The following is a 19898-nucleotide window of genomic DNA, read 5'->3' on the forward strand; positions in this document are numbered from 1 at the left end:
GCTTTGAAAAGCCTTTCCTCTGTCTTGCTAGAAAACTGATCAGAGACCCTAACTTGGAATTTGTCACCATGCCCACTCTCATCCTGCCAGAGGTGGTCATGGGTCCAGCCTTGGAAATGGCAGTACAAGCACAATTTAAAGATTGCTCAGACAAATGCTTTCCTGTGAGAAAGTGAAGCTGGGGCCCAACATCCAAAGTCTAGTGTTATCAGCAACTGTGAACTGAACTGAACTGTCCCATGTTATCAGTGATGCAATGTGTTTGCCGTTTTATTATATAGGGAAGCAGAACATGTGCTTCGTCTTTGGATGCTGAAGGAGATGGATGGGTTTTGGAGTGAATATGGCAGTTAAAAAAAATATCCTTATTGTTTGGACCTGCATATTTAGGTGTTTTGGAACACAGTTTCTTCTTTGAGTTTCAAATATAAGACTGCTATAGTCACATGGCATATTGAGAGGTGGGAGCTTGTTTTTGTCATTCCCATTCCTTTTTGTTTTGAATCAGAGTAAAGTTGTATTTCAAATATCTAAAAAAAAAAAAAAATTCTGATTCACAGTTTGAGTTTAAGACACCTATTTGAAACCCAAATGGGGATGTTGAGTAGAAAATTTGGATATAGTAGGTAGCACTGAAAAACAAGCAGCACTTGGACGTGGACAGTGGGATTGTTGCTTTAGGTTCTGCTTTGATATACTGCTACATGATGTTAACTGCTGCCTTCGTTTCTGCTACCATTGACTTTTTTCCTGAAGATGACGTTCAGCAGGGCTTTGATATTCTGCACTGATGACTGCTGCCACTTGGTTTTTCAGAGCATAAGCATTGTGTCCCCCTAAACACTGTTTCCTCTGCTCTGGATTTAATTTTGGTGGATTATCAGAGGTTTGCTGCATCCTCTCTAATACTCCATAAGAGATATGAACCTTGTGATGTTTGGAAGTATTTTCCTTCTTAATTATCTGTAAAAGCTCAAGCTCTCCTAGGACAATACATACTGCTTCTCAAAGGAGTATCGTATTGATGCTGCTGAGGGGTTGAGAGTATTAGGATGAGAAGGGACTTTGACAATCTTGGAGTTCAGCTTACTGACTTTTTGTTGCAGGAAACTGTAATGAGGATGATAAGAGGTATATGAAACATAATGTTGGTATAATAGATAAAGACATTTAAATAAAATGTAAACTATATTATGGGTTATAAGTTTATGAAGAAAAGTAAAACAGGGAAAGATGACAGACAGTGCAGTGAGGAGATAAAATTTTAGACATAGTGTTCAGCCTTTATACCGAGAAGGTGTGGCAGGAGGAGTGAGGGAGAGAGCCTTGCAGGGACATTGGAGAAGGCATTCCAGGATAAAGGGTTACTAGGAATTACTAAGGGCTAGAATCTTGGCCATCTCCAGAGCCATTTAAGTAAAGCCCTTCCATTCCCTCTGGAATGGGTTCAAGAGGAAAAGTTAGACAAGAAATGAAAAAAGTATGTTCAGGGAGTTCTTTCCAAGAGTCATTTTGACGGGAAGCAGAGAAATGGAGCTGCAGGAAATGAGAGCATGCTCGTTGTGGGATGTCTCAATAAGAGTGTGAATAATTTGATTGAAAGTGAATATTTTATACACAGAGTAAAAATGAATATTATATAATAATATTTTAATATAATATACCTGAAATATTTTTATTGTTAATCTGTTCCAAGTTGATTCGGGTAAATGGCTTTCAAATCTCCTTTTTTAATTGTGACAATTTAGAATATTTATATTGTAGTCATAATACCCAACCCTATTATAAGTAACTGAGGTAAATTGTGCCAAATTACTAGAAATATTTCTAGTGATATCTAATCTCTAAATTCTCATGTGAAAGTGAAGGTAAGTTTAGAGTGAAATCCTTAAAAAATTCCCTCTTTTCACCATTTTTTTTTTTTTACTGACATATCATGTTATCACACTTTTTCTTTTTCTTGATGAGGAAAAATTGGTTGCTTTTTCTTGAAGGTTAGATGTTGATCTTTAATGTAATTCAACATACATTTACTGAACACTTGTTATGTGCTTGTTCTATAAACACTGAATTTCAAATGAAGACCCAGCCTTCAGGAAATTATAGTATAGTTCAATGGCCAAGTTGGTTGGTAGTGTTTTCACAAATCCAGAATTTTCTTTGAAGTTAATGTACAAGATTTTCAAATTATTCTAACATAAATTTGCATTATACACATGGAAATAGAAGGTGGCCAATAAACATCTGCTTATAAATTATTTGTGTGAAGCTTTCATACGTAAAGTCGAGTAACAGAAGATTTGAAGAGACAGTAAAATTTAGGAATTTGCAGATAGAGCTCTTTGGAAAAAATAATTCAATCCAGTTCTTTAAGATAAAAATAATATAAAATCTCTATAGAAAAGTTTTATTTTTGATATAATGGGGGACCTTGAACTGCATATATTCTTTGACAAATACCCAGGGTATTAATTGTGGTAATCTTAGGAAGTTTGTTTACAAAATTACCTCATTTGGAAATTAGAGGTAGAGTGGGAAGTAGTTTGTCTATCTAGACTATGCACTATTCTCACTGAACACAAGTAGAAAGAATGAAATGACTCTGAGCCTTCCAGGCTAATGTAACCAACAATACCAAGAGTGTATTTTTCAATGTCAGAAATATATAGCATTTACTTTGCAAAATATCACCTTCAAAAGGACTACGACATTTTGAGAATATCTTGGGAAAATTATTAGAGTGCTTTTCACTTGTAATGTTGAAGCTTTGCTAAACTTTTCATGAAGATGGCGCTGAAGGCGAAGAAGGAAGCCCCTGCCCCTCCTAAAGCTGAAGCCAAAGCAAAGGCTTTGAAGGCCAAGAAAGCAGTGTTGAAAGGTGTCCACAGCCACAAGAAAAAGAAGATCCGGACGTCACCCACCTTCCGGTGGCCCAAAACACTGCGCCTCAGGAGGCAGCCCAAATATCCTCGGAAGAGCGCCCCCAGGAGAAACAAACTTGACCACTATGCCATCATCAAATTCCCCCTCCCCACTGAGTCAGCCATGAAGAAAATAGAAGACAACAACACACTGGTATTCATTGTGGATGTCAAGGCCAACAAGCACCAAATTAAACAGGCTGTGAAGAAGCTCTATGACATTGACGTGGCTAAGGTCAATACTCTGATCAGGCCTGATGGAGAGAAGAAGGCATATGTTCGACTGGCTCCTGACTATGATGCTTTGGATGTTGCCAACAAAATTGGGATCATCTAAACTGAGTCCAGCTGGCTAATTCCAAATATAAGTTTTCACTATGTAAAAAAAAAAAAGAAAAAAAAAAACGAAGATTTGGAAGTAACCTCAGCTCACAACTCTCCTTTATCATTTTCTTCCATCAAATGTTATATACATCACTAGTGCTAGATGTGGAAGCTTCATTCTTGCAGAATTTTAAATTGCTGAAAAATTAGAATGTTTAATTCTATTCCATATTATAAGTTGAGAGAATAGATGATACAGATCTCTAAATATTTTGACATCTGTGAGATATTTAGATTGATTAATGTGCCTAATACTTTATATTAAATAACTTCATGGATACAATTAAATTGATTTGCCCTTTAGGCAACCAGAAGGGAGCAGTTATTACTGAGCACAAGTCTAGAATCTGAAAATACTCTTTTAAATGGGAAAATCTTAAATGTAATATAGATATTAATATATACGTGCTTTTTAAAAAATTTATTTTAATTGGAAGATAACTGCTTTACAGTGTTGTGATGGCTTTTGCCATGCAACAGTGTGAATCAGCCATAAGTATACATATGTTCCCCCTTCTTGAATATCCCTCTCACTTCCCACCCCGTCCAATCCCTCTAGGTTGTCACAGAGTGCCAGGTTGAGCTGGCTGTGTTATATAGCAACTTCCCATTAGCTATCTGTTTTACTTATGGTAATATATATGTTTCAGTGCTACTATCTCAATTCATCCCAGTGGCATGGGTCAGAAATAGAAAAACAAATATTGTGTATTAATGCATATATATGGAAATCTAGAAAAATGGTATTGATGAACTTATTTGCAGGGCAGGATTAGAGATACAGATATATAAAGAACAGACTTGTGGACACAGTGGGGGAAGGAGAGGATGGAACATATATATTCTTTTATATGCTTTTTTTAATTTTCAGCACTACTCTGTAAGCTTGGTATGAACTTATTCTGGCTTTGACATTTGTGATTTTTACATCACTGAGAGAGTTGGCTAATTCTTTAATGCCATTTTCTTATTTAAGATAAGGCAATCTTTTGTTTCTGATCCATTGCCTCTGAACTCTGCTGGCAAGCTTATAAATCAGATCACTAACCATACATAATTTATTTCCATAGATTACAAAATGTGCAGTGTATAATACAAATATGTTTCAAACAGTCTATCTGCATATCTTAAATATAATAGATTTAAAGGTTTACAGAATAGACTAATATTTCTTTTTGTGAGTTTTACTTTTTGTCTCATCAATTGAATATAATATATATCATGCAAACCAGATTTATTCATTATTACTCACATGTATGACTTCTAAGATGTATAAACCTACTTACTTTATTTTAGCAGTATATACTTTGACTATCTTACTTAATTTTTTTTTAATTTCCTTTAAAATTGAGGGCAATTTCCTTAATAAAGCATCCTTGTTTCGTTTCCTCCAGAGATACCTAGTTATATCTAACATTAAAAAATAAATCATTTCATGAGAACATTCCATTGAGAGCTTTTTGTAAGGTGAGAGATATACTGTGTTGTTGGGCATTATATGAAATGTGCAGTTCAGTTCAGTTCAGTTCAGTCACTCATTCGTGTCCGACTCTTTGTGACCCCATGAATCGCAGCATGCCAGGCCTCCCTGTCCATCACCAACTCCTGGAGTTTACTCAAACTCATGTCCATCGAGTCGGTGATGCCATCCAGCCATCTCATCCTCTGTCATCCCCTTCTCCTCCTGCCCCCAACCCCTCCCACATCAGGGTCTTTTCCAATGAGTCAACTCTTCACATGAGGGGGCCAAAGTATTGGAGTTTCAGCTTCAGCATCAGTCCTTCCAATGAACACCCAGGACTGATCTCCTTTAGGATGGACTGGTTGGATCTCCTTGAAGTCCAAGGGACTCTCAAGAGTCTTCTCCAACACCACAGTTCAAAAGCATCCATTTTTTGGTGCTCAGCTTTCTTCACAGTCCAACTCTCGCATCCACACATGACCACTGGAAAAACCATAGCCTTGACCAGACGGACCTTTGTTGGCAAAGTAATGTCTCTGCTTTTTGATATGCTATCTAGGTTGGTAATAACTTTCCTTCCAAGGAGTAAGCATCTTTTAATTTCATGGCTGCAATCAATGTCTGCAGTGATTTTGGAGCCCCCAAAAATAAAGTCTGATACTGCTTCCACTGTTTCCCCATCTATTTGCCGTAAAGTGATGGGACCAGAATCCATGATCTTAGTATTCTGAATGTTAAGCTTTAAGCCAACTTTTTCACTCTCCTCTTTCACTTTCATCAAGAGGCTTTTTCATTCCTCTTCACTTTCTGCCATAAGGATGGTGTCATCTGCATATCTGAGGTTATTGTTATTTCTCCCTGCAATCTTGATTCCAGCTTGTGCATCTTCCAGCCCAGCATTTCCCATGATGTACTCTGCATATAATTTAAATAAGCAGGGTGACAATATACAGCCTTAAGGTACTCCTTTTCCTATTTGGAACCAGTCTGTTGGTGTGAAATGTTAGGTAATGTGAAATGATGTGACCTTTCTGTGTCATTTACTCTGTTATATCATATGGGTGTCAATATAACATAATCACTGAAAAGTCTCCTCAGTCACAGTTTATGTGGATTATAAACAGGAAAGAAGTATACTTCTACCCTTAAATTTTTACATTCCTTTATAAGCTCATTTTAAAAAATATGCTGACATCAAATCTTGTTTATTTTGAAACCTCTGTACAATTGAAAATGTCAACATAAAAACATGTTATGTAAGTGTTTTATAGAATATAGCCTGCCTTTTTATTTCTGAGAAGTTCATATCTATTGTTCTGCTTTTGTTTTGTGTATGTTGTCTTTATGTGTTTCTTGCTCTTAAAAAGTAATAATTTTTGTTACTTGGTCTGTCAGCATTATGTGAAAACCAGTTCAGTACTGAGCAATGGATGGCTCATTGTTAATAGTAATAAAACTGACTCACATATTAGATCCCCAAGTACTTTCTTCTAGTAAAACAGAGAAAATCAAAGACTACAACCCATAGTCAGGTCTGTCTGATATATAGACTTCCAAATATTTTCCCAGCTGCTCTCAGGTGTTTATAATCATTTTGGGGAATTTGGAAATGTATAAAATTCAAAACTTCTACAGAGAAATTCAAAATTTCTACAGAGACTTCTAAATAATTAAGTGCTAATTCAAAGATTTTGTTAGAGAAAAACTTTAAGTTTGTAGATATTGAGGATTATTATAATATTATAACTATTATATAATTATATATAATTATAGATTATAGTAGTCTATGAGTATTATATAATATAATTATAAAATTATTATAATAGTAACATTATAATTATTATTATATAATGCATAGTAATTGTTATAGATTATTATAATAATAATCTTCAAGATCTACAAATTTAAAGTTTTCACTATCAGAATTTTGAATTAGCACTTAACTATTTAGAAGTCTTTGATAGAAATCATATGAGTTAGTAGGAGAAGTGAATTTGATCCCTGTGTCGGGAAGACCCCTGGAGGCAGGCATGGCAACCCACTCCAGTATTCTTGCCTGGAGAATCCCATGGACAGAGGAGCCTGGCGGGCCACAGTCCATATGGTCACAAAGCATTGGGCATGACTGAAACGAGTTAGCATGCACATAGCTGATTTACAATGTTGTGTTATTTTCTGCTATACTGTAAAGTGAATCAGTTATGTTGTTGTTGTTTAGTCACTAAGTCATGTCCGACTCCTTTCTGATCCCATGGACTGTAGCCCACCAGGCTTCTCTGTCCATGGGATAGCCCAGGCAAGAATACTGGAGTGGGTTGCCATGCCCTCCTCCAGGGGATCTTTCAGACCCAGGGATCAAACCCATGTCTCTTGATTGTCTTTCTTCACCCAGTTAGAGACTGGACTGGAAAAAGTGAGTCCAATTGGCTGCAGGATCTGTGGTGTTTTCCTTCAGTTATCTTATTTTCAGTTCCCTCTACTATTCCATTTACTGAAAAGTTCCCAGATCCACTTGTATCTTTGTATTTCTATTTAAAAATATATATGATATTTAACACTGTTCTAGAAGTTCTGGCTAAAGAAATAAAATGTGAAAGTGAAGCGTGGTTTTTTTTAAATTTTATTTTCAAAGAAGAAATACATTAAATCTAGGAAAGTGAAAGAATTAAGAACACTTAGAATTAACGAGACAGCGAGAAACTAGACATAAGATAAATATACACAATTCACTAGAAGTAACCAGTAGAAGAGTGAGAGCAAAATAGCACACTCTTCAAAATATAAAATAAAGTGAGGTCTTATTCTAAAGAGAAATGTGAAGAATCTGTGGGGAAAGCTGTGTAACTTCATTAAAAGATGTCAAAGATGACAGAGGTAACCACATCAGGCTAATACTTTTCTTAACTATTCTAATTGACTTGTGATTCTGTTGTACCTGTTAACTATTTTTAACCATTGTCTGGACGGTTCATTCTTTCCAAATGAGTGTAATACAATTCTACTCAGAACTTTAGAAAACTATTTTTCATAAAATTGACAATATGTTGGAAATAAACAGGTGGAAATAACTAAAACTTTTCAAAAATATAATAATGAGGCTGGACCTTCAAATTAGTTATGAACTTAGAAATGCAGAGAGATGCAATCATTAAAATAATGTCATAGGTACACACATGAAAATAGATGTAATCGGTAAAATAAAGTGGAGATTCTACTATATATTGGAGCATAAGGTTTGATAAAGCAGATAATCCCTTAAGAAACTGGAGGGCAGTATGGAACTTCCTCAAGAAACTAAAAATAGAACTACTGAATGATCCAGCAATTCTGTTTCTGTGTATTTATCCAAAGAAAACAGAACCACTAATGTGAAAAGTTACATGCCCCTTTATGTTTATTGAAGCATTATTTACAAGATATGGGCAAGATATGGAAGCAACCTAATTGTCCATCCCATAGATGAATAGATAAAAAAATATGTTGTGTGTATGTATGTACTTCTGTACACACACACATATACACCTATACATACAATGTAATATTATTCTGCAATAAAAAAGAATGAAATCTTGTCATTTGCAATACCATAGGTAGACCTGGAGAATATTACACTAAGTGAAATAAGTCTGAGAATAACAAATACCATATGAGTTCCCTTCTATGTGGAATCTTAAAAAACAAAGCAAAGAAACAAAACAAAACTGAAATGGGCTAGTAGAGAACCAACTGGCAGTTGCCAAACAGGAGGGAGTGGGGGAATGGGCAAAACAGGTGAAGAGGATTAAGAGTTACACATCCCAATCTATGCACACAGGCCAACATGCTTTCTTGTTTTTCTTTTCCAAAAGACAAACCCAAATAAAGGTATGGGAAATATAATTAGCATAAACAGTATCTTAGAGGAGATACTTTCATAATTAATGTTTCATTTAAATGAAAATTTGATTCTGTGTGTGTGCACATGTGAGAACTATTTTTTTTGTATGAATATCTCTTACATGAACTCATAAGCTACTTGTATCCTACAATTTAACTTTTTTTTCCTAAAAGTGAAGCCAATAGTCCATTTAATTGAGGATATTTAAGTTGAATGCTGTTTATCTGAAATTTGATTATACAACAAAATTATAAATGCAAATATTTATGATTTTAAACAGATGACTATATTCAAATTTATAAATTCATATGTCATCTTTCAAGCTGATAGAAGGGGAGACATAGATACAATATTCTTAAACTTGTTGTACTATTGTATTTATTTGGTAAACATTTATTATTTAAACATATTCATAGAAATATATCATGAAATGGTAGTTCTGTGATATTAATTCAGTGACTTTTCCTAATTCAAAGGAGATCATAGAACACTATACCATAAGTAATCAATTTTAGAACACATTCTGTTTTTAAAAATAGATTTAAAGAACAACTTTTGGGAAAAAATTCAGTATTTTTATTGTAGCTACGCAATTGTGTATATGTGTCAAAATATTAGTACATAAAATTGGTGCCTGAGAAAGGGTGACTTTTATCATAAATTACACTTCAGTAAACCTGACTTTAAGAAAGCAAAAAATAATTTTGAGAGATTTTGGCTTGTTAATTAGTAACATTAAAATATAGTATGTATATTTCTGTGATTAGAAGGATAAAGTTGAAACAAAGTGAATCTTTTCTCCCAAAGAAAATGACAGAAAGTCATTTAAATTATTTGAGAAGATTATTCTCCTTATAACTAGAGGAATTAAACCTCAAGTTGCCCGCCCCCCCAGATTTTCTTGTGTCCCACTGTAATAACTTCCCCCTTAACTCCAGCCCTCAGCAACCAGTTATAACATCTGTATAGTCTTTCCTTTGTTCAGAGTGTCATATAAAAAATCATACACTATGCAGACCTATAGTATGTGGCATGTATATTCTTTCACTTACAGTGCTTTTGAGATTCATCTGTTTTGTTTTATGTATCAACATTTCATTCCTTTTTATAGGTGATTAATAGATTATTGTATGAATGTACCAAATTTATTGATTTGCCACTTTTCGCTTTTTGTGATTATGAAAGAAGATGCCATGAGCATTTGTGTGCAAGTCTTTTTATGGCCATATATTTCACTTCTCTTAGGTGAATGACTAAGAGTGAAATTACTGAATGAATGTGTACTTAATTTTATAAGAAATTGCTGCACTGTTTTCCAAAGTGTCTCTGCCACACTGCATTCTATCAGCAATGTGTAAAAGTTCCAGTTGCTCCTTAACCTTTCCAAACCTGAAATTTTTGGCCTTTGAAATGACAATTATTTTAATATGGTGTGTCAGTTAAGTGAGATGTTCTAATTAACTGCTTTCCTAAGTGGATGACAGTGAAAGTGACAATTGCTCAGTTGTGTCCCACTCTTTGTGACCCCGTGGACTGTAGTCCATGGAATTCTCCAGACCAGAATACTGGAGTGAGTAGCCATTCCCTTCTCCAAGGGGTCTTCCCAACCCATGGATCAAACCCAGGTCTCCTGCATTGCAGGTGGATTATTTACCAGCTGAGTCACAAGGGAAGCCCTCCTAAATGGATAGTGGTATCTCATTTTAGTTTGCCTCTTCTTAAGGATTAATGATGTTGAGCATCTTTTTATGTTCTTCTTTTATTTCTGTATCTCCACCTCAGTGAAGTAATCTGAAACTTTTCACCTATTTTTTTGAACTTTGAAGAAAGTATTTTTAATATAAATAAAAATTCTCTCTTGGTTGTGGAATTATGGATATTGTTTCAGGTGGAATAAACTAGGTTTTGCTACAGTAGTAAATAACTTCACTGCTTCAAGGGTTTTAAACAGGAAAGTTTTATGCTTTGGCATGCAAGTTCTGTGGCTGGTTCTAGATAAGTCTTCTAGATGACTGTCCTCCATTGTTTACATGGCCATATCAGCATGATATAGTCAGTATGATCATCTTTCAGGGTTCTAGAGAGGTGGAGATTTGAACACTGGCAATTAAAAGCTTTTTATTTATCTGACATATAGTTGCTTTACAGTGCTGTGTTAGTTTCTGTTGTATTAAGTAAATTAGCTATTTGTGTACATATATACTCTCCCTTTTGGTTACACATAGTAGTGAGTTGTGAATTTTTTCAATATTGCAGATACATTTCTTTTTAAATACTTGCATTAGAAATCTTTTCTCTCAGTTAATGGTTTGTCATTAATTTTCACAGTGGTATGTTATCATGATCAGACATTTTAAAATTTGAAATCTACTTAACTTATTTTAGTGATTCATGCTTTTTCTCTCTTATCTGAGAAATCTTTAACTAACCCTAAGTCACACGGATTTTCTCCGTGTGTTCTAGAAGTTTTAACATTTTAGCTTTTGCAATCATAACTATAATCCATTTTGAGTTAATATTTGTGTATGGTATGTATTATGAGTTGAGATAATTTTCTTTTCTTTTTTGTATTTTTTATATTAAGCTGTCCAGTTGTTACAGCATTCATTGAAAAGATATTCTTTCTTTATTGTGTTGCCTCAGTCCCTTTGTTGAAAATCAATTGGTTATATATTTGTGGATTTATTTCTGGACTGTCTGATCCATTTATCTGTGTGTGTATCATATTAACAATAACACACACTTTTATTACTGTAGCTTGATAGTCTGAAGTCAGCTAGCATCCAATTCAATTCTTTTTAAAAATTATGTTGGTTTTTCTATTTACTGTATGTTTCCACATGAATTTTAGAATTACCTTACTAATTTCTGCAAAATATTTCCTGAGATTTCCACGAGTATTATGCTGAATTTATAGGTCAATTTGGGGAAAATTTACATTATAGCTGTGTTGTATCTTGCCATAAATAACATGGCATATCTATTTATTTTAAATTAATATGATTTCTCTTATCTTTGCACTGAAGTTTGAAGTATGTCAAACTGGCATATATTTTGTTAAATTTATCCCTATTTCAGTTATTGTTCATGATATTGTTAGTGGTACTTTATTAAAATTTCAATTGTCAATATCTCATTGCTAAGATACAGAAATACAATTGATTTTTGTTCATTTTCTGCCCTGTGATTTTAATAGGCTCATTTATGGTATCTGCTAATATTTTGTAGATTTATAGATTTTCTATGTAGAATATCATGACCTTTGAAAACAGAGATAACTTTATTTCTTCCTTTACATCAGTATCTCTTTTATTTACTTTTCTTGCTTTATTGAACTGGCAAGAACTTCAAATTCATTATTGAATAGGAAAGATGAGAGTGAACATCCTTAAATTTTTTAAGTAAAGTGTTCAGTCATTCACTTATAAGAGTAATATCAGAATTGTATTACCTGTGTCTTTTCATAAATGTCTTTTATCAAATTGAATAAACTCTTTTGTTAGTTTCCTGAGACTTTTTAAAACAATAAATAAATTTTATTTTATCAAGCGTTTTTTTCTGTTGAGTGGTCAGATATTATATGTTTTTAGTTTGTTAATATAGTGAAATGCATTGATTGTTTTTGAAAGGTGAAATAACCTTGTATTCCACTTGACCATGATGCATTATATTTGTTATATAGTGTTGGATTAAATTTGCTAATACCTTGATAGAGCTTTTACATCTGTTTCATAGAGGATATTTTGGTACCATTATTGTCCTATAATTTAACTGGGAATCCAAGTTCTTGTTTGCAGAGCTGAAGGATGGAATCCAGGAACAGGCACTCATGGTAGCAAGTGAATAAGATTTATTAGAGAGGAGGAAATTACAAAACTATCAGCATAGACACTGAGAGGGCTAAAGAATTCCCCCGAAGGCAAGGATTACAGTAGTTTTATATCTTTACCAGTATTAATCTGTACATTTTTGGTCCACTCTTGACCTTAAAATACATCACTTGTAACCAGTCAGTTTAAAGGTCAAGATGCTTAGGGTAACATTTTTATGGCTTAATCCTCAGATTAAGTCACCAGCTTTTTCATGCCCCCTGGCCATTTTACAATGGACCAGATGTATGGGCTAAAGATTAATGATCACCAGTTGTTTTTCCCTCAGGCATATGAAACAGAAGTTGATTACTGCCCTTCCCTATTTGCGTGCTGATAATTTTTCAAACCTGACCTGCCTCTTGAGAAACCTCTATGCCTGCCAGAAAGCAGCAGTTAGAACTGGATATGGAACAACAGACTGGTTCCAAATAGGAAAAAGAGTACATCAAGACTGTATATTGTCACCCTGCTTATTTAACTTATATGCAGAGAACATCTTGAGAAACGCTGGGCTGGATGAACCATAAGCTGGAATCAAGATTGCTGGGAGAAATATCAATAACCTCAGCTATGCAGATGACACCATCCTTATGGCAGAAAGTGAAGAAGAACTAAAAAGCTTCTTGATGAAAGTGAAAGAGGAGAGTGGAAAAGTTGGCTTAAAGATCAACATTCAGAAAACGAAGATGATGGCATCCGGTCTCATCACTTTATGTCAAATAGATGGGGAAACAGTGGAAACAGTGGATGACTTTATTTTTGGGGGCTCCAAAATTACTGCAGATGGTGATTGAAGCCATGAAATTAAAAGATGCTTACTCCTTGGAAGGAAAGTTATGTCCAATCTAGACAGCATATTAAAAGCAGAGACATTACTTTGTAAACAAAGGTCTGTCTAGTAAAGGCTATGGTTATTCCAGTAGTCATGTATGGATGCGAGAGTTGGACTGTGAAGAAAACTGAGCGCAGAAGAATTGATGCATTTAAACTGTGGTATTGGAGAAGACTCTTGAGAGTTCCTTGGAGTGCAAGGAGATCCACCCAGTCCATCCTAAAGATCAGTCCTGGGTGTTCATTGGAAGGACTGATGTTGAAGCTGAAACTCCAATTCTTTGGTCACCTCATGTGAAGAGTTGTCTCATTGGAAAAGACCCTGATGCTGGGAGGGGTTGGGGGCAGGAGGAGAAGGGCACAACAGAGGATGAGATGGCTGGATGGCATCACCAACTCGATGGACATGAGTTTGAGTAAATGCCGGGTGTTGGTGATGGACAGGGAGGCCTGGTGTGCTGCAGTTCATGGGGTCGCAAAGAGTCAGACATGATTGAGCGACTGAACTGAACTGAATTTATCAGACCAAGGACACATTCCAGGAATTTGGGAGAGGGTATAGCTTTAGGCTAATGGAGTTCTACACCAATTTCTACCTTGTAATGTTATTGGACATCTTTGTTATAGGAGCAATGGTAGCTTTATAAGATTAACTGGTATGCACTTTCTTTTTTTTGTTGTTGTTTTCTGAAAAAGTTTGTGTATAACAGATATTATTTTTTATTTAAATATTTGGTAGAATTCAGTGTAACTGGGCTTCAAAGGTGGCACTAGTGGTAAAGAACCCGCCTCCCAATTCAGAAAACATAAGAGATGCCGGTTTGATCCCTGAGTCAGAAGATCCCCTGGAGTAGGGCATGGCAACCCACTCCAGTATTCTTGCCTGGACAATCCCATGGACAGAGGAGCCTGGCGGGCCACACTCCATAGGGTCTCAAAGAGTTGGACACAACTGAAGCGACTTAGCATGAATATATTTGTGTCTGCAATTCTACTTTTACTGTGAACTTTATTTCTAGAAAAGAATGACTGTACATGTAATCTATTTCTTGTTGTTTTGTGGAAAGTTTTTACTTCTATCTCAGTTTCAAAGGATTTGTTATCAGAGTAACCCTCTTGTTACATACAAACAAAAATTATCAATATACCACCATTAAAAGAGGAATAGAAATAGAGGAGGCTACCTTACAAATTGGGTTCTGATCAACACTAAGACTTAAACAGTGCTGGGTAATCCCATGGCACAGCACATCAGGAGTCCCTGTTGGGAAAAGGTCCCAGACAGCATGTTCCTTCCATTGGTGAGACTTCACAAAATTGCTTTCAGTTCCTGCTTATAATCCCAGGAAGCAGACTGATACACTTGTAAATCTGTGAGCAAACTGAAGCTCTGGTTTCAGTTAATGCTGTTTGTTTTGTCTTGAAAAATGGACTGTTTCTAAGCTTGGGGCATGGTTGGTCAGACCTCCAGGGGCTCAGCATTCTCAAGTTTCATCCTCTATTTTATCTATGATCTGTGGTGCCACAAGACTTGCACTCCACAGCACTCAGGCGGTCAGGACAGTGTCCAGGCAGGTTAGAAGGAAGTCAGGGGACTGCTCTGCTCTGTCTCTGAAGCCTGAACAAGACTACCTATTTAATTTCCCTAACACTTGTAGAATGAGGTTTTGCAGTATATACCTTAAAAGGAGTTTTCCATTTCACCTAATTTTTCAAATTAGCTGGAATAAAGATTTTGTTTATAATATTGCATTAAGATTATTGAAATATCTGTATTGTCTTTGATGGTAAATCCTTATTTAGTTTTGTAATTTGTATTCTCTTTCTTTGATTAGTCTACTAGGATCCTTATTAAATTTATTGATCTTTTCAAAGAACAAGGTTTTAGTTTTATTGATTTTTCTCTATTGTTTTTCTGTTTATAATTTTTTGCTTTCTGCTCTTATTTTCACTATCCCTTACCTTTCCTCTTGAAGTGGGTTTGGCTTGCTTTCCCCTCCTAATTTCTTAAAACTTAGATTATTGACTTGAAACCTCATTATTTTCAGCTCAGTAACATAATACTGTAAAGTTTTCTCTACTTGTTGTAAATATTCAGGTTATTGACTTAGTTCAATTCAAAGATTTTAGATTCAATTTTGCTTTCTCCTTCACATTTGAGTTGTTTGGAAATATGCCATTTAATATTCAAATATTTGATCAGTTTCTCGATAGTTTTTGTTATTTATTTATTTATTTTTATTTTTTTTTTTTTGGTGTTTTTTTTTTTTTTTTAATTTTTTTATTAGTTGGAGGCTAATTACTTCACAACATTTCAGTGGGTTTTGTCATACATTGATATGAATCAGCCATAGATTTACACTTATTCCCCATCCCGATCCCCCCTCCCACCTCCCTCTTCACCCGACTCCTCTGGGTCTTCCCAGTGCACCAGGCCCGAGCACTTGTCTCATGCATCCCACCTGGGCTGGTGATCTGTTTCACCATAGATAGTATACATGCTGTTCTTTTGAAACATCCCACCCTCACATTCTCCCACAGAGTTCAAAAGTCTGTTCTGTATTTCTGTGTCTCTTTTTCTGTTTTGCATATAGGGTTATCATTACCATCTTTCTAAATTCCATATATATGTGTTAGTATGCTGTAATGTTCTTTATCTTTCTGGCTTACTTCACTCTGTATAATGGGCTCCAGTTTCATCCATCTCATTAGGACTGATTCAAATGAATTCTTTTTGACAGCTGAGTAATATTCCATGGTGTATATGTACCACAGCTTCCTTATCCATTCATCTGCTGATGGGCATCTAGGTTGCTTCCATGTCCTGGCTATTATAAACAGTGCTGCAATGAACATTGGGGTGCACGTGTCTCTTTCAGATCTGGTTTCCTCAGTGTGTATGCCCAAAAGTGGGATTGCTGGGTCATATGGCAGTTCTATTTCCAGTTTTTTAAGGAATCTCCACACTGTTTTCCATAGTGGCTGTACTAGTTTGCATTCCCACCAACAGTGTAAGAGGGTTCCCTTTTCTCCACACCCTCTCCAGCATTTATTGCTTGTAGTCTTTTGGATAGCAGCCATCCTGACTGGCGTGTAATGGTACCTCATTGTGGTTTTGATTTGCATTTCTCTAATAATGAGTGATGTTGAGCACCTTTTCATGTGTTTGTTAGCCATCTGTATGTCTTCTTTGGAGAAATGTCTGTTTAGTTCTTTGGCCCATTTTTTGATTGGGTCATTTATTTTTCTGGAATTGAGCTTCAGGAGTTGCTTGTATATTTTTGAGATTAATCCTTTGTCTGTTTCTTCATTTGCTATTATTTTCTCCCAATCTGACGGCTGTCTTTTCACCTTACTTATAGTTTCCTTTGTAGTGCAAAAGCTTTTAAGTTTCATTAGATCCCATTTGTTTAGTTTTGCTTTTATTTCCAATATTCTGGGAGGTGGGTCATAGAGGATCTTGCTGTGATTTATGTCAGAGAGTGTTTTGCCTATGTTCTCCTCTAGGAGTTTTATAGTTTCTGGTCTTACATTTAGATCTTTAATCCATTTTGAGTTTATTTTTGTGTATGGTGTTAGAAAGTGTTCTAGTTTCATTCTTTTACAAGTGGTTGACCAGTTTTCCCAGCACCACTTGTAAAAGAGGTTGTCTTTTTTCCATTGTATATCCTTGCCTCCTTTGTCAAAGATAAGGTGTCCATAGGTTCGTGGATTTATCTCTGGGCTTTCTATTCTGTTCCATTGATCTATATTTCTGTCTTTGTGCCAGTACCATACTGTCTTGATGACTGTGGCTTTGTAGTAGAGTCTGAAGTCAGGCAGGTTGATTCCTCCAGTTCCATTCTTCTTTCTCAAGATTACTTTGGCTATTCGAGGTTTTTTGTATTTCCATACAAATTGTGAAATTCTTTGGTCTAGTTCTGTGAAAAATACCGTTGGTAGCTTGATAGGGATTGCATTGAATCTATAGATTGCTTTGGGTAGAATAGCCATTTTGACAATATTGATTCTTCCAATCCATGAACACGGTATGTTTCTCCATCTGTTTGTGTCCTCTTTGATTTCTTTCATCAGTGTTTTATAGTTTTCTATGTATAGGTCTTTTGTTTCTTTAGGTAGATATACTCCTAAGTATTTTATTCTTTTTGTTGCAATGGTGAATGGTATTGTTTCCTTAATTTCTCTTTCTGTTTTTTCATTGTTAGTATATAGGAATGCAAGGGATTTCTGTGTGTTAATTTTATATCCTGCAACTTTACTATATTCATTGATTAGCTCTAGTAATTTTCTGGTAGAGTCTTTAGGGTTTTCTATGTAGAGGATCATGTCATCTGCAAACAGTGAGAGTTTCACTTCTTCTTTTCCTATCTGGATTCCTTTTACTTCTTTTTCTGCTCTGATTGCTGTGGCCAGAACTTCCAACACTATGTTGAACAGTAGTGGTGACAGTGGGCACCCTTGTCTTGTTCCTGATTTCAGGGGGAATGCTTTCAATTTTTCACCATTGAGGGTGATGCTTGCTGTGGGTTTGTCATATATGGCTTTTATAATGTTGAGGTATGTTCCTTCTATTCCTGCTTTTTGGAGAGTTTTAATCATAAATGAGTGTTGAATTTTGTCAAAGGCTTTCTCTGCATCTATTGAGATAATCATATGGTTTTTATCTTTCAATTTGTTAATGTGGTGTATTACGTTGATTGATTTGCGGATATTGAAGAATCCTTGCATTCCTGGGATAAAGCCCACTTGGTCGTGGTGTATGATTTTTTTAATATGTTGTTGGATTCTGTTTGCTAGAATTTTGTTAAGGATTTTTGCATCTATGTTCATCAGTGATATTGGCCTGTAGTTTTCTTTTTTTGTGGCATCTTTGTCAGGTTTTGGAATTAGGGTGATGGTGGCCTCATAGAATGAGTTTGGAAGTTTACCTTCTTCTGCAATTTTCTGGAAGAGTTTGAGTAAGGTAGGTGTTAGCTCTTCTCTAAATTTTTGGTAGAATTCAGCTGTGAAGCCATCTGGTCCTGGGCTTTTGTTTGCTGGAAGATTTTTGATTACACTTTCGATTTCCTTGCCTGTGATGGGTCTGTTAAGATCTTCTATTTCTTCCTGGTTCAGTTTTGGAAAGTTATACTTTTCTAAGAATTTGTCCATTTCATCCAAGTTGTCCATTTTATTGGCATAGAGCTGCTGGTAGTAGTCTCTTATGATCCTTTGTATTTCAGTGTTGTCTGTTGTGATCTCTCCATTTTCATTTCTAATTTTGTTAATTTGGTTCTTCTCTCTTTGTTTCTTAATGAGTCTTGCTAATGGTTTGTCAATTTTGTTTATTTTTTCAAAAAACCAGCTTTTAGCTTTGTTGATTTTTGCTATGGTCTCTTTAGTTTCTTTTGCATTTATTTCTGCCCTGATTTTTAAGATTTCTTTCCTTCTGCTAACCCTGGGGTTCTTCATTTCTTCCTTCTCTAATTGCTTTAGGTGTAGAGTTAGGTTATTTATTTGGCTTTTTTCTTGTTTCTTGATGTAAGCCTGTAATGCTATGAACTTTCCCCTTAGCACTGCTTTTACAGTGTCCCATAGGTTTTGGGTTGTTGTGTTTTCATTTTCATTCATTTCTATACATATTTTGATTTCTTTTTTGATTTCTTCTATGATTTGTTGGTTATTCAGAAGTGTGTTATTTAGCCTCCATGTGTTTGAATTTTTAACAATTTTTTTCCTGTAATTGAGATCTAATCTTACTGCACTGTGGTCAGAAAAGATGACTGGAATGATTTCAATTTTTTTGAATTTTCCAAGACCAGATTTATGGCCCAGGATGTGATCTATTCTGGAGAAGGTTCCGTGTGCACTTGAGAAAAAGGTGAAGTTGATTGTTTTGGGGTGAAATGTCCTATAGATATCAATTAGGTCTAGCTGGTCCATTGTGTCATTTAAAGTTTGTGTTTCCTTGTTAATTTTCTGTGTAGTTGATCTATCCATAGTTGTGAGTGGGGTATTAAAGTCTCCCACTATTATTGTGTTACTATTAATTTCCTCTTTCATACTCGTTAGTGTTTGCCGTACATACTGCGGTGCTCCTATGTTGGGTGCATATATATTTATAATTGTTATATCTTCTTCTTGGATTGATCCTTTGATCATTATGTAGTGTCCTTCTTTGTCTCTTTTCACAGCTTTTATTTGAAAGTCTATTTTATCTGATATGAGTATTGCGACTCCTGCTTTCTTTTGGTCTCCGTTTGCATGAAATATTTTTTTCCAGCCCTTCACTTTCAGTCTGTATGTGTCTCTTGTTTTGAGGTGGGTCTCTTGTAGACAGCATATATAGGGGTCTTGTTTTTGTATCCATTCAGCCAATCTTTGTCTTTTGGTTGGGGCATTCAACCCATTTACATTTAAGGTAATTATTGATAGGTGTGGTCCCGTTGCCATTTACTTTGTTGTTTTGGGTTCACGTTTATACAACCTTTCTGCATTTCCTGTCTAGAGAAGATCCTTTAGCATTTGTTGAAGAGCTGGTTTGGTAGTGCTGAATTCTCTCAGCTTTTGCT

General features: G+C 35.3%; 2 protein-coding genes across 2 annotated transcripts in view; both read left to right on the plus strand.

Moving 5' to 3' along the window:
• Nucleotides 1-19898, plus strand: part of CSMD3 (CUB and Sushi multiple domains 3) — a 1322573-nt gene that overhangs the window by 449873 nt on the left and 852802 nt on the right. The window lies entirely within an intron of this gene.
• LOC122679350 (60S ribosomal protein L23a-like) lies at nucleotides 2782-3320 on the plus strand. Its single transcript, XM_043879975.1, has one exon. It carries the CDS (start codon nucleotides 2782-2784, stop codon nucleotides 3256-3258), a length of 477 nt encoding a protein of 158 aa, XP_043735910.1. The 3' UTR covers nucleotides 3259-3320.

This window comes from Cervus elaphus, chromosome 21 (assembly GCF_910594005.1).
Source record: "Cervus elaphus chromosome 21, mCerEla1.1, whole genome shotgun sequence".
Lineage (NCBI taxonomy): Eukaryota > Metazoa > Chordata > Mammalia > Artiodactyla > Cervidae > Cervus > Cervus elaphus.